Source organism: Vombatus ursinus, unplaced genomic scaffold (genome assembly GCF_900497805.2).
Source record: "Vombatus ursinus unplaced genomic scaffold, bare-nosed wombat genome assembly UNPS02005286.1, whole genome shotgun sequence".
Classification (NCBI taxonomy): domain Eukaryota; kingdom Metazoa; phylum Chordata; class Mammalia; order Diprotodontia; family Vombatidae; genus Vombatus; species Vombatus ursinus.
The window spans coordinates 16,812,491-16,828,447 of NW_020945064.1; the positions used below are offsets into that span (position 1 = coordinate 16,812,491).

At 39.7% G+C, this 15,957-nt stretch overlaps 1 protein-coding gene across 1 annotated transcript in view; it reads left to right on the plus strand.

The window, feature by feature from the left end:
* The window catches only part of KCTD19 (potassium channel tetramerization domain containing 19), a 41,296-nt gene that overhangs the window by 8,837 nt on the left and 16,502 nt on the right, over nt 1-15,957 (plus strand). Inside the window, 3 exon segments of the mRNA XM_027847762.1 lie at nt 5,347-5,497; nt 6,267-6,458; nt 8,339-8,470. Of these exon segments, the coding sequence (XP_027703563.1) occupies nt 5,347-5,497; nt 6,267-6,458; nt 8,339-8,470 (475 nt within the window).

Genomic DNA, 15,957 nt, shown 5'->3' on the forward strand with positions numbered 1-15,957 from the left:
TCTCCATAGAGTATGTGTGTCTGCATTCAACAACTATAGCTTGAATTTGATCTGCCTGATCCCCTGGCCCATTCTACCAGCCATCAATGGATGGAATATATTGGCCTAATAGAGTGGCTCCGCTGTTCAGATGCCATGGTTGATGAAGGAAGGAAGGAGGAAAAGGTGAAGAATGATTCCTCTCAGGTGCCAACTTCTTCCTTAACTTTTGGCTTCTGCCTGGAGTAACTCCAGAGTTGACAAGCTAACTTTTTAAGGGCCTTCCAAGAGCATGGCAAATCTTTTCCTAGCTAATGGCCAAGCTCCCCTTCCAATTAAATCAGAGCTTTTTTACCCTTTGCAAAGTGATAACGGCGTGTTAACACATTTTTGTACTCTGTTGGCATGTTATGATCTAGTTATCTTAATTACATCCCATTAATATGTGAGGTAGAGAAAGTATTTTTACCTTTCTTTGAATCCTCAGCATTTAGCACGGTGCTTGGCACATAGTAAGCACTTAATAAATGTTGACTGACTGACATCCTAGGCTAGGGGAAATCAATTGTTTAGGAATACACATTCTTATATGTAAAATGATAGGTTGAACTAGATCACTTAAAAGGTTTCTTCCAGTTCTAAATCTCTGATCTCATGAACCTTTTAAGTGTTTGGTATAAGTTCAAAGGCAGTGTGGTGTAGTGGAAAGAACATTGAATTTGGAGTTAGAGGACCTGAGCTTAAATACAATTTCTGTCACTTATTAGGGGAACAAGGAAACAAGGACTTATTAAGCACCTACCATGTGCCAGGCACTCTGCTGAGCACTTTACAAATATTGTCTCATTTGATCTTCACAACAACCCAGGGAGGTAGGGGCTATTAGTATATCCATTTTCCTGTTGAGGGGACTGAGGCAGGCAGAGGTTAAATGATTTGCCCAGGGTCATAAAGCTAGTGTCTGAGACTGGATTTGAACTCAAGTTGTCCTGACTCTAAGCCCAAGTTTTTATCCATTGTATCCCCAAGCTGTCTTACTAGCTATGGGGCATTGGACAAGTCACTTAATTTCTCTAGACCTCAATTTCTTTATCTATAATATGAACATATTGGATGAGATAATGTCTAAAATTCCCTTCCATCTCTAAGTGCTATGATTCTGATTCTGCTTTTCAATTCAAAAAATTATCACTGGGGACTGGAAATACAAAGACAAAAATGAAAATATCTACTCTGGAGGAGCTTAGGTTCCACAGCAACACAGAGAAATACAATACAAGGTGGAGAGGGGAGGAGAGGGTGAGCTAACAACATTGGAGAAAGAGATCAAGAGAAGCTAGGGAGATCACGGAGGGCTTCAGAGAGGAAGCAGCCCTTAAGCTAAGCCAAGGCGTAGTCATTGGGCCTCATAATTCTCAGTCTCCTTAATTTTTAAAAAAAAATCTTCATTCTACTCTAGTCATTCACAAGGATTGTCACATCTTAGATTTCACAGTGATGCATAATTGTGCTACTTTCATGATCTGTACCCATGTGACTCTGGGCCTCAGTTTCTTCATCTATAAAATTAGAGGGTTGAACTAGATGACTTCTGTGATCCCTTCAGCTCTAACCCTGTGATTCTATGACCCTAGAATCTTGAAATCTGAAATTCCTCTGACTCTCCTGCTTAATTCTTAAGCTTGTTCTTTGTCCTTATTGTGACCTACACTCCCTCCATAGCTCCCTGTTCTCCATCCTGGCTGAAGCTTCACTTTTTTTTTCCTTCTCAGCCTTAACCATGATTGACCAGTTCAAATATAAACTGCCCTTTACCTTTGCATCTCTTATCCCTTGTCTTATCAGTCTTCACAGGTTGCCAAACCCTAACCCTGGGTTACTCACCTTCTCTGATCCTACTCAGGTGCTACTGATTTGCTACTGGAGAAAGGCATGCCACCATGCCAACTAGATATAGTACCAAGTTATGTTATCAAATGTCAATTAGCCTCATTGCTACATAAGAATCCTTTTGTTCTTAGCTGATTAACTCCCTATCACAATCCCTACAATAGCTGTTGCAAACCTATTCTTTTCCCCCTCAAAACATTCTCCCTCTCAACAGAGGACTCTCCCTTATGCTTACCTGAGAAAACAAACCATTGTTTGGGAACGCCTTTTTCTTTACAGTCTGTACCTCAGAAATTCCAACCCTTTAATCACCCTTTCTCTTTCCTTTTGTCCAATTTTCTTAGGAAAAGAATGCCCCTCTTTACACCAAGGCAAATATTCTTCTCTCCTCTCATCTCCACCCCCTCCTCTCTATTCTCTTCTCCTCTTCTCTCTCCTCTCCTCTCTTCTCTCTCTCCTCTCTCTCCTCTCCTCTCCTCTCCCTTTTCTCCTCTCCTTTCCTCTCCTCTCCCTTTTCTCCTCTCCTTTCCTCTCATCTCCTCTCCTCTCCTCTCCCTTCTCTCCTTTCCCCTCCTAACTAATTTCATACAGCTTCTAGTACCAGGCACTCTGCTAAGCACTGGGGATACAATGAAAGGCAAAAAGTAATCCTTCCTCTCTAGGAGCTCACAGACTAATGGGGAAGACAATGGGCAGCTATGTACAAACAAGCTTTGTACAAGACACATTGGAGATAATCAACAGAGGAAAGGGACTAGCTTTAAGGGAGATCAAGAAAGTCTTCTCATAGAAGATGAGATTTTATCTGGGACATGGAGGAAGTTGGTGACAGAATTCTAGGCACAGAGACAGCCAGTAGAAAGGCAGGTGGTTGGGAGATGGAATGTCTTAACACTTGTGCGAGGAACAGCCAGCAGGCCAGTGTCACTGGATCACAGAGTACATGGAGGTGAGGAAGGCTAAGAAGACAGGAAAGATAGGGAGGGCCAGGGTGTGAAGGGCTTTGAATCCAAACAGAGGATTTTACATTTGAGCCTGGGGGTGATAGGGAGCTACTAGAGTCTTTGAATAGGGGGAGGTCATAGTCACACTTGAGACCTAGAAAGATCAACTTGATGGCTGAGGGGAGGATGGATTGGAGTGGAGAGAGACTTGAGACAGGCAGCCCTTCCATCAGCCTGTTGCACTAATCCAGGCATGTGGTGATGAGGGCCTGCACCAGAGTAGGTGCGGTATCAGAGGAGAGAAGGAGGAGTATTCAGGACATGAGATCCATGGGCCTTGGCAACAGATCAGATATGAGGGGTGAGAGGTAGCAAGGAGTGGAAGGCGACACCTAGATTGTGAGCCTGAGTAATTGGGAGAATGGTGGTGCCCTCAATAGTAACATAGAAATTCAGAAGTGGGGGAGGGTTTGATTTTGTATTCTCTGTACCTGTTAGTTGTGTAACTATAGTGATGTGATCTACTATTCTTTACACGACCTGTTATAAATTTGCTTTATGTTCAGATTTTGGGGGAAAGATTATTATTTGCTATAAAGTGTTAGAAACAAACCACATTTAGGTGTTCTTAGGAAATGAATATCCCTGGGTAGGGGGAAACAAGACCCATACAGATGATAAGAAAGAAATCCTCAAGATAGAACCCAGGCCTTCTGTCAGAGGAGGGAGGATTTAAGAACCTCAGTTGACACACAGGTTATGTGTAAAATAGGAATGATAATACTGAAGAGGTTTTAGGGGTGCTGGGACCCTGAGAATGCCAAGGCAGAGTTGCCTGGAATGAATTCACACACTCAAGATTTCTCTTAGTCAAGTGGCAAAAAGTTTATTGTAACGCTTTTGTGAAAGTGTGCAAGGGTCCTTATGGGAACCCTGCAAGATATTAAGGGTGGTGCTGAGGTTTATATGGAAAGGGGCATGGGAAAGGAATGCCAGGGATACTAATTAGGTAATCTAAGGGTCAAGGTGTCTTTGGGAGCTATGAATGGGAAAATGTAGGGAGTATACCAGACATTGAGGGATTTGTCAGAGACATGTGCCTTGGGGATCTGGCGGGAGGAAGAATCCTCGGGCCAGCCATCAACAAAATCTTTGGGCCAGGCACCCTCTGTCTATTCCGATAAGAGAATGTATTCTGCAACAAGAGAAAATTTTCTCACAGGACAGGGGCCTACTGAGAAATTGGGAGGCTTCCAGAGACACGATCTTAGGGCTGGGGCCCGAGCACCTCATCAATACTCATTCTACCTACCTCACAGGTTTGCTGTGAAGAAAGAACTTTGTAAATCTCAAAGCATTATAGAATTATGAGCTATTATTAGGAGCTTAGAGGAGTGTTGCTTTCCAGAGCTGAAGAAGTAAATAATTCTACTGAAACTTCTCTCAAGAGTTACCCATGATTTCTTAATTGCTAAATCAAATGTTCTATTCTCAACCCTAGCATCATTGTCATAGATTTAGAGGTTGAAGGGATCTGAGAAGATATCTAGTCCAACCCCTTCATTTTGTGGATGAGGACATTGACACTCAGAGAGTTGGCCCTGACAAGACGCTTACTCTTGCCGAGCTTCAGTTTCTATATCTGTAAAATGGGGATGACAGTATGAATCCTGAGTATTTCAGAACCGTCATAAAAATCAAATGACATTACCGTATTCGAAAGAACTTTGAAAAAATGCGTAAATCACTAAATAGATATGTTATGGTAGATATTTTAGTTTGGATATGTGGACTAAATCTCAGGGCTGTCATGTACTCTTTGGGGAAAAATGAGAAGAAAATGCCAAACCTTTTTATTTTTTTTATTCTGAACTTAAGAAATAAAATAAGCATTTTCATAACAAAATATAATAGAAAAAAATAGAATTGGATTACACATAAAATTGCAAATCTATTATGTACAGCTTGCTTTTCCTTTTAAATATATAATAGTTATCATATACTTCCTTTTTTTCCATCTCTTCCCCCCTCCCCACCCTAGAGATGGCTACCATTAGACACAAATATGTATGTGTGTGTGCATGTATATGTATATACATATATACACACATGTATGTATGCATGGGTGCGTATATGTGTGTATATATACATATATGTATCTATGTATGTATAGATACATGTATGTATATATGTGTGTTTGTAAAACCAGCCAAACCTTTTTAATGTGGCTATAAATCAAGCTCTAATTAGTAAGAATGACATGTGAATGCCAGTATTACTGGCATTCCTCAGTAATGCGTTACTTAGTAGGAAATAATAGCATAAAATTGTTTTAAGAATCAAAAGTAAAGGTATGAATGGGTTATTTTAGAGTGGCTCTCAGCATGTTATGTTATTGTCCTAGAAATTTAATGACGTAATACCAAAACACTTTGCCCGGGTAAGTTGGATTTTACTTACCCTTTTATTTTCCACATTAGGGGAATTCAGATGATTAAATATTACCAAGTCACCAACTTTTTCTATTCAACAGACTCTAGATAATTTGAAGGAAGGGAAACACCATTTACGTGTGAGGCCTGCAGATATCCCTGTTGCTGAGAGAGCGTCTCTGAACTACTGGAGGACTTGGAAGTGCATCAGCAAACCTTCAGAGTTTCCAATGAAAAGCCCAGCTTTCACTGGTATAGCCCCCTTGGAAGTAACCGACTGCCACGTTCTCTCCAGCTGCTACCTTGATCAGAGTTTCTGTGCTGTCTTCAACTGTCCCCATTCCTGTGTTAAGAAACCCCTGTAGGGTTTCTTTGCTTCAGACCTCTCTGGTTTCTAGGCTTTCATCTTCTAGGATCTTAACAACTCCACCTCCATAACATTTCTTATGTCTGTCCCCTTTTCTCTACTCATTTCTCCTCACCTCTCTGAGCCTCATTTTCCTAATCTTTAAAAAAAAAACCTACAATAATACTTGTATACCCTACTTCCCATAGTTGCTCAAAGAAAAATGTTTCATAAACCTTGAAAGTATACACAACTAGAAATCTGAGTAGTTATTATCAGTTGTTATTAATAGTACAGCTATACCAATGGCTGAGGATCTCTAGGTCACAACAGTTGTTTTGACATCTTTTTTAAAAAATGCTAAACCCAAAACTAACCTGAAAATTCATAACAGAGCTAGTAATTGGGGTCCCTAAACAAAAACATCCTGAAGGGAGTCCTGTCATCTTTCATTGATTGCCGAGTAAAGACAACTCTATCCCTGTGCTTTGCCACATTATGGGGGCTGCTTAAGACATGTTTTATCTTCAGAGAGAGAAAAGCCCCCTTGCAGGGATTGTGTTCCTTGAGTTTCCAAGCTTTGCAGGGACTTCTGGGACAGGAGTAAGACCAATGCTGGAAACTCATTTTTTTCTTGACCACTGTTTCAACTCCCTTTTGCTTTTTCTACTCTAGGGCTGCACGATAAAGCTCCCCTGGGACTCATGGATACCCCGCTCTTGGACACTGAAGAGGAAGTCCATTACTGTTTCCTGCCCTTGGACTTGATCGCAAAGTACCCCACCCTGGTGACAGAAGACAATCTGCTGTGGCTGGCTGAAAATGTGGCTCTGATAGAGTGCGAGTGTAGCGAGTTCCGTTTCATAGGTGATTATAAAGCTTCTCAGGCAAGGCCCAAAGGGGCTGGGCTGTGCTGCCCTCCTGGCCACTTTTCCCACATCTATCACCTACATTTTGTTTTAAAAATGCTCTGCTCCTCTCCCTCCCCATTAGGCCCCCTAACCCCATGTGCCCCACAGATGTAAGAGAGGGGACACAACATCAAATAATGATTTGTTCTGCTTGGCCCCTGAGAGCAGAATTGGGAACAATAGTCTAAGTGGCAGAAAGGAAAATTGAGGTAGGATAAAAGGAATAACTTTCTAAAAGTGAAATAAAGAGATGGAGTTCTCCAGCATTTGAGATATTCAAAACAATGACCAAGTATCTGAGATTATGCAGAGGGAAATCCTGTTCAAGTACACTTAGACTAAATGACTTCCGAGTCCCTTCCAACTCCTGAGGTTCTGTGATTCCGATCCACTAATGCCCATTGTGGAAAAATAGCAGGCCAGACTTACACCATACCCTGGCTCAATGGAAGTGAGCATGGGAGCGGTGGCAGAGCCCAGCAACTTGGAAATGACTCGGCCTTAGGCTCCCTTGTGTCCTCCTGAGGACTATTTTTACATCCTTATTTCCAGACTGCCTGTGAACAAATGTAGCAGTTGGAAGCTCTGAGTTTTGGTTTCAAGGGTTTCTGGAGAGGTAACACAGTTTAAAAGGAAACAATCTACCCTGAACTTCAAGAAATATCACTTTTCAGATGGTCTTACCATCATCTTGGGAGCCAAACTTGAATAAGTTCTTGCTGCTTGTCTCTACAAGGCCTCAATTTTTCTCCCTGTCAGTCCCAGGTGATTACACAGAAGCTGTTCTCAACTTTTACTGACCATTGATTAAGAAAAAGAGGCTTTAAACTGTCATGAGTTCCATAGAATCATAGAACATAAGGGCTAGGAGGAACCTTATGAAACAGGAATTGATTCAAAGAGCTCACCAAATGACCAGTGACTCCTCTGAGTCAGCCTGGACCCCACTATTCAGAACAGAGAATGTTAGAGCTGGAAGATACCTTAGAAATCATCTTGTCCAACTCTATCATCTTACAGAGAAGAGAAGACAAGGATTGCCTATGAAATTAGCTAGCAGGGGATAGAATTGCCTTCCTTGGAGTTTTTAAAAAGAATATCCCCTCCTATCTGAGAGGAACTTTTCTCTTTCACCTTCTCCATCCTACTTGGTGTTCTTAGAGAATATAAACGAGTTGAAGACTTGTCTTCATTTTGATTATATTTTGATTATATAAAAATAGCTGGATGAGGTAATACCTGAGCTAGGCTTTGAGGATAAGATGTGATTAGGAGCCCAGATATTATTCCATATAGCAGTTACAAAGCCATCAGTCATGTGCTTCTGAGCCTCCTAGTTAATTCATGCAGGATTTTAGAGTTGACTCCATTTCTGCCAAACATATTCCAGCCCAGGCAGGGACAACCTGCAAGTATAGCCTGCCAACCAAGGCTTCTCGTCCAGCTAACTCTTCTCTAACTGGCAAGAGAACTGCCTCTTTCTGGAATGACCCAACCTCTTGCCAAGGGATTAGAATGGTAAATGCCAGGACAGGGTATGTTCTACCCTGTAGGCATAAGCTTGGGAGCCCCAAACCTGACAAAACCAGCCTTAGCCCGTCATGCTTTTACACAGGAAAAGAAAGTGATTCTAAACATTTACCACATTTAAAGCAACAAAATCAAATTCCAATCAAAAGGGATCACAAATTGTTTCAGACCAAGGACTGTCTAAGGGAATCAACACTGGAAAATTGGGGGAAAGCATAGAAAATGAAAAGAAATAATTAAAGTTTGAGTAAGCACAAGACTAAGGACAACTTCATTAACTCACTGTATCTTCTCTTGCTTTTCAAGTGAATTTTCTCCGCTCCCAGAAGATTTTGTTACCAGATAATTTTGCCAACATCGATCTTTTGGAAGCAGAAGTGGACATTTTGGAAATTCCAGAGCTCACGGAGGCAGTAAGGGTGCACAGGATGAACATGGGTATGTCCTTCAGGGAAAATTCCAACACCTTTCCCTGACTCCCATTCTAGGATAACTATGGCTTAAGCGTTTTATAAACCTTCAAGTGTTATATAGCTGGGAGTTATGAATGTTACATGAGAGACACCATGTGTTTGGAAAGAGTACTAGACTTAAAATCAGAAGATCAATCTTCAGCTCTACAAGATGCATATCTCTAGACAAGTCAAATGACTTCCCTGAGCCTTAATTTTTTTCATCTGTAAAATAGGGATAAAATTTTCATTTCTTACTTTGCACATTGTGAGAAAACTGCTTCATAAATCTTAAAGCATTAAAAAATGAATTGTTATTGTTATTAATTAGAAGGGGAAAAAGAGGTAAAAAGTTCACCTTACTCCCACATGCCAGATAACCATCTGGCACTTTGGTTTGTGTGAGAGTAAGTAAAAGAAGAAAATTGATAATTGAAAACTGGATTTTAATATGACTTGGACTCACTCAAATGGAGAAGTCAAATTCAAACAACCAAAAACTTACTTGGAACTCTCCAGCTCTTCCTTATTTTCTGACTCACTAAGCGTAATATGCTATCCAGGTTATTGGCCATGTGTTGGGCACCAGAAATGCTCACAGTGGTGTACAGAACACAGTGGTGTGAGCACCTCCCCTGAGATTCTCTCTGGCAGGAGTTTATGGTGGATGGATAAGACATTAACATGAGCATAGAGTGTATTTAATAAAAATTGTTTGTTAAATGCAAGGATGAATGAATGAGGAATGCATACAGAAAAAAAGAAGATCCAGAGATCTGAGAAAATCTCACAGGAACAGAGCTTAATGTCTTTAGGAAGCAAGTGATGAATGATGAAAAGCTGTCCAGAAAAAGAGTATGTTGTGGAAGGAAATTGACGCCTTCCTTCTTTGTGGCCTGGAGGGAAGCCAGTTTGATAAGTTCACATGTGCCTCTTCCCATGGTCTAGGGAACATGACTGGGAGTAGATCCTCCCACATGTGCTTCCTGTCTTTCTGACCTGCTCCTTACCCTCATGAGTTCTTTCCTTCACTTGTCTGCCCCTTTCTGGTCCTAACTCTGTGTGGTTCTAGTCTCACTCTTGCCTTCTAAGAGCTGTCCTGGTCCAGTTTACTACTCCTTTGAAGCCCTCTATCTTCAGGATGCCAATTTCCAGGTCCTGTGGGTCTACTAGAACTATTTACTGCCTTTATTCCAAGGAGTTCAGTGTATTTAAAAAACATCTAATTTGCAATTTATATAAATGATGTAAATATCCCATGTCTGTAAGGTTAAGCATACATATACACTTTTTTCCCTTATTAAATAGGATTTTATTTTTCCAAATACACATAAAGATAGTTTTCAACATTCATTTTTTATAAGATTTTGAGTTCCAATTTTCTCCCCCCACCTCCCTCCCCTCCCCTTTCCCCATCTCCTCCCTCCCCAAGACAGAAAGTAATCTGATTTAGGTTATACATGTGCAATCATATTAACCATATTTCCACATTAGTCATGTGAAAGAAGAATCAGAATAAAAGGGGAAAACCAAGAGAAAAAAGTGAAAATAGTATGCTTCAATCTGCATTCAGACTCCATAGTTCTTTCTCTAGATGTGGATAGCATTTTCCATCATGAGTTTTTTGGAAGTGTCTTAGATCATTTGTATTGCTGAGAAGAGCTAAGTCTATCAAAACTAGTTGTCACACAATGTGGCTGTTATTGTGTACAATGTTCTCTTGGTTCTGCTTACTTCACTCAGCATCAGTTCATGTAACTCCAGGTTTTTCTGAAATCTGGCTGCTCATCATTTCTTTTTTTTAAAATTTATTTATTTTTAGTTTTCAACATTCACTTCCAGAAGATTTTGAGTTCCAAAGTGTCTCCCCATCTCTCCCCTCCCCCCTCCCCAAGATGGCATGCATTCTGAATACCCCTTCCCCCAATCTGCCCTCCCTTCTATCACTCCCCTTCTCTTATTCCCTTTACCTTCTATTTTTCTGTAGGGCAGGATAGATTTCTATACCCCATTGCCTGTATATCTTATCAAATATTTCTAAATAGTTCCAAATTTTCTCCCTCCTTCCTCCTTCCCCTTCTCTAAGAAAGTAAGCAATTTGATATAGGTTATATATATGTGCAATCAATACATATATACCTACTAAAAAAAAGACTGGGGGAGCCCTGTCATCCCTTCCCTGACAGGCATCGCTATGTTGGATCATAGATTTCAGAGCTAAAACTTTAGACGTCATCTTGTTCTGCCCCTTCATTTTATAGATAAGGAAACCAAGGCCCAGAGAAGAAGTGATTTCCCCAAAGTTCCACAAGTAGTAAGGAGCAGAACTGGGATTCTAACCCAGGTCCCCAATCTAGTGCTCTTTCTACCCCACTACAATTCCAAGTCTAAGCTGAGTAAATACATTTCCGTTCTATTCAGATGTTTGGGAAAGATGATTCACTGTCCCTTCAGATACCTGTGGCAGCATTTCACAATCCATAAATGTACAACTAAAATTCTACTTAACTCTCTCATTCCTCTAATCTGATCATGTCCTCTCCTCTGTTCAAATTCTTTGGGTGGTTCCCTATTGTCAGTCAAATTAAGTTCCATCTCCCTAGTCTAACATTTAGAGCTGTCCACAGTTTTGCCACCCTACCTTTCTTACCACACATACTCCCTTAGACACTCTACATTCTGGCTGAATTGGAGGGCTTGCTCTTTCCCCTCTTTCCCAGTGCTCACACACATGTCCTGTAATTGCCCCACCTCCAAGTCTTGTGTGATTCCAGATGATTAGAACTCTCCCACTCCTCTCTCTTCCACCAAATGATATCCATTCTAATCTATGGACCTGTTCAAATACTACCTCCTTCATTAAGCCTGCTCTCTTCTCTGGCTGCTACCAATGATACTCCAAATCGCAGACGTTGAATGACACTTTGTGCTAATGCACTTATAATTATGTATTGTAGTTATTTAACCACCAGAGGGTGGTATAGCCCAGTTAACGTGACCCTTTTCAGCAATGAGGACCCACATGCGGGCAGTCTCACCTTTACTCTAGCAGTTATGTACTTCACCCAGCACCAGAAGGAACTCAGGAAAAATGCTAAGCTTTATAGTTCTCAAAAAGAAGATAACCTCATCCCCATTTCTACCCTTTTTGTAAGTGGAAGGGCATCTTCATTACTATAGGACAGCGATTCTCAAACATTTTGGTCTCAGAACACCTTTACCATTGTTTAAAATTATGGAGGATCCCAAAGAACTTTTGTTTATGTGGGTTAAAACTACTGACATTTACCTTATTGGAAATTAAAGTCTTCTCCCTTCATGCTTTATTTCAAAGGACTCTAAGCATGTGAATGTGACATAGCAGAGTTAATTTCTGATCATGGTTTGACTATATAAATAAGTATATATCTATGTATATGCATATGTACATACATGTATGCATATATGCATGTGTGTATATACATATATTATATATATTGTCAAGCCATGATGGTGTAGTATTATACAATATATGTATACATATATGTTTACCTAATTAAAATATATAATATATATATAGTGTTTTGCTTATTACCATAGAACCAAAAGGAATAAAACAATATATATTAAATAAGTACCACAATATTTCTATGTTTTTTTCTGAGACCTAATCAGCCTATAATTTATAGGTGTGTTCCCAACCCAGGAATTCCTGGTGCTTAAGACCAGGAACTTCCAGCATCTTCCACTGATTTTCTACTGAGAGCTTCTCAAAATATCAAAGTCCACTCGGGGAACTTAAGAACGGGTATTCCTTAACTAGCATCTGTCTCCTCTTCAAGGGCAGCCACTGGCCATCTGAATCTGGATACTGATTCTTCCTCTGGTTACTCTACATCAATTTCCCCCCCTCCCACACTGCTCAACTCAGAATCCTCCTTTTTCCCAGAGGTATAACTTCAGCATCACAGCCTCATGATAGAAAAGCTTCTCCAGGGCCAGAACTAGCTATTCTTTGGGTCAGTGTCATCAGGTCTTCCTTTTCTCTCTCCTCTCCGAGGTTGTGCCTCGGCCACACGATCCATCATGTGTTCTCTGGCCTTTTGGTTCTTTCCATATCAGTCAATGCTGGGTGAACATGCCCATTTTTGGAAGCTTTATGAGAAGGACTGATTAAAAAACATGGAATCAAGGACTTATCAGTTAGAGCCCAGATATAATCCCTGTTACACTTACTTGTGTAGTCTTGTGTCCTACTGTATCATGAGCTCTATGACAGCAAGTACCAAATATTATTTAGTATTTGTATCATTCACAGTATGTATTATATAATAGATTGTTGCTATCAATAAATATTTCATGAATATTTTCACAAATATTTCAGTAAATTTTCATGAATATTTCAATAAATATTCATGAATATTTTGAATACTGAGTAGCAATCCCACAAATATTTTCTATTGCCTTAGTTAGAGTATTAACTCTACAATAGATTACAAAGCTTAACAAAGTCCAACTCCAATGCTAATCATAGATTCGTAGATACAGGTGTCCCTGGGTTCTCACAGGCTATGTTAATGGAGATGTTTGAATATAGTCTGGGAAACAGATTATGTCCACTAGCTAAGACCCTAGCTAAATAGTTATCACTAGTAGGCTTGCTGGTTGGTAAGGAATTCTTTGATCATGGCAATATTAGAAACAGAGAAAAAAAATTTAATGGCCTCCAGTTCTAGCCAGCCCACCAGCCCTCTTTCACTTCTGTAGTGATGATGGCAAAGTAGTGGAGAAGGGGATGCTTTTGGACTGTCTATACCCAGCAACTTAACTCTTAATACCCTCTATGTGACATCTTTGTCCAGTGGCCAACAAATGGACAAATGGACCTAGAGGAAATGAGTCATGTTGACCTTGACATTCCCACTATAAATGAAACCAGAAAAGAAAAAAGAAGGTCCAGCTACATGGAGGAATGGTCATCACACAGCTTCTTCTTGGATAGGCAAATAAAGAAACTGATTTTGTCATGTTTCCAAAGGCAAGAAGAAACATCATTTCATGCTACCCTTGGTCATCTTTTATTGCAGTGCTCATGGTAAGTACTTAAAAAAGATCATTGCAACATGTACCAACATCTGTTTCAGAGTATGAGAAAGTAGAGAAATTTCATGAAGAATTCAACATGATCTTCCAAATTAAATCAATGTATACTTTAATAGTTTATATCTTTGATGCAAAGGTAACCACTAACCAGAGATAAAGGTAAAAAAACATGCTAGAAAACATGATTCAGAAGTTTTTTAGGGGCAGCTAGGTGGCGCAGTAGATAGAGCACCGGCCCTGAAGTCAGGAGGACCTGAGTTCAAATCCGGCCTCAGACCAAACACTTGACACTTACTAGCTGTGTGACCTTGGGCAAGTCACTTAACCCCAATTGCCTCACTAAAAAAAAAAAAAAAAGAAGTTTTTTGAAAAATGAGACAGACCAAAGACTTGTAGACCTCTATGTATATATATGTATACATATATAATATACATATGTGTATATGTATATATGTATACATATATAATATACCTATGTGTATATATATGAGTCAGGGGGCACTGGACATAGCAAGCACTGAATAACTGAATAACATCGTGAAAAGGAAAGTGATTACAATCTACAGACAGGAAACAACTGGTGACCAGTATAGGAGCCATTTTCAAATTAACTATGCGTAGTCACAACATCAACTTGTTAGAGCAAAGATAATGTCATAGTAGTTAAAACAATAAAAATGAGGAATACAATTGGGGAAACCCCAACTTGATATATTTTTAAAGCTTTTGACACTGAAAAAAATTGTCTAAAAGAACAGATATAACTCGGGCTATTACCATTTCCTTGGGAAGTTTAACCAATGCAAATCAATTACCACAATGAGGAGATTTTTTAAAACCTAGAAATTATTTCAGGCAACAAACACTTGATTTTCTTGCCAAATAGAGACTGTTGGTAGTTAAAGAAAACTATGGTTTAGAATATAAACTCATTTGCAAAATCTTATGGAAGAAGATGGCAAAAGATTAAAAGCTGCATTACCTCATAAAATAGAATCAGTAGAGGAAAAAACAGGTTTACAGAAAGCTTGGCAAGAGGCCCAGTTAAGCCAGATCACCCCCAAAAGCACTGAAGGATGAAATTAGAAGGAGGAAAACATGAAAAATGAAAAAGATCTGTCATGATCTCTATAATAAATTATGTTCTCCATTAATGACCAGTGGAACTACTTGTCCTATTTGAACTCTTAACATAACCCCTGGTATGCTGCATGAGGAAATAGAAATATCACTAAAGAAAATAAATATGGGGAAAATAACTGGACTAGGCTAAGTATATGAGCCCCATGGTGGAGGCAACCAATTTTTGAAGGCATTAAGGGATCTTAAAATTATCTGAAAACAGTGATGATAACAAGTGCTTGGAAGAAAAATAATAGTTCATTACTCTCCCAAAAAAAGCAATCAAGGAAATTCAATAACTATTGACCCATAGAATAATGGATATTTATATAATGGTTTTAAAGCTTTGCAAAGTACTTCACATAGGCTATCTAATTTGAACTTTACAACAATCCCTTAGCAGGATACAAGTATTATTCTCCCCATTATACAGATGAGGAAACTGAGGCCCAGACAGGTTAAGTGACTTACCCAGGGCCACACAGCTACTAAGTGTTGGATACAGAACTTATACTCAGATTTTCCTGACTTCAGGACCATCACTCTATTCACTGTGTCACATTGCCCACTTTCCCATCTACAAAATCCTTGTGAAAATAATCTAAAGAGGCCATCCTTGAAATGGTTTAAGAAGGTGATAGGCTTTCTCAAACAGTGTTCTAGAATGAACTACATCTTCAAAGCATGCAACTAAAAGAGGCAGCAAATACAAGGTTCTTCTGTGCTGAGTTTTATACTATGAAGATTTTTGATTCAATAGAGCAAAATACCACCTTAAACACTCTCCTCCAGGGAGGTGTGTATCTCCCATGTGTTGTAATTATCGAAGCTTCCTTGAAAGATGTGACACCTAGATAACTTTGTTCATTAACAGTGATGATTAATATCAAAGAAGGCATAAAATAGCTAAATGTATGTCTGACAAAGGTGTTTGTCACTAAATGATTCCAGCAGAGTCCAAGTGGAAGAGAGATTGCTAATAGACGGTGATATTCCACATATGCTCCTGTTTCTATATGGATGTGCTGATGGGAGCAAGCCCTGGAAGCCCATAGAGCTTCCTAAATGAGATCCATGATTACTCAAAAGAATTCAGGGGCAGCTAGGTGGTACAGTGGATGGAACACTGACCCTGGAGTCAGGAGGACTTGAGTTCAAATCCAGCCTCAGCACTTGACTAGCTGTGTGACCCTGGGCAAGTCACTTAACCCCATTGCCTAGCAAGAAAGAAAGAAAGAAAGAAAGAAAGAAAGAAAGAAAGAAAGAAAG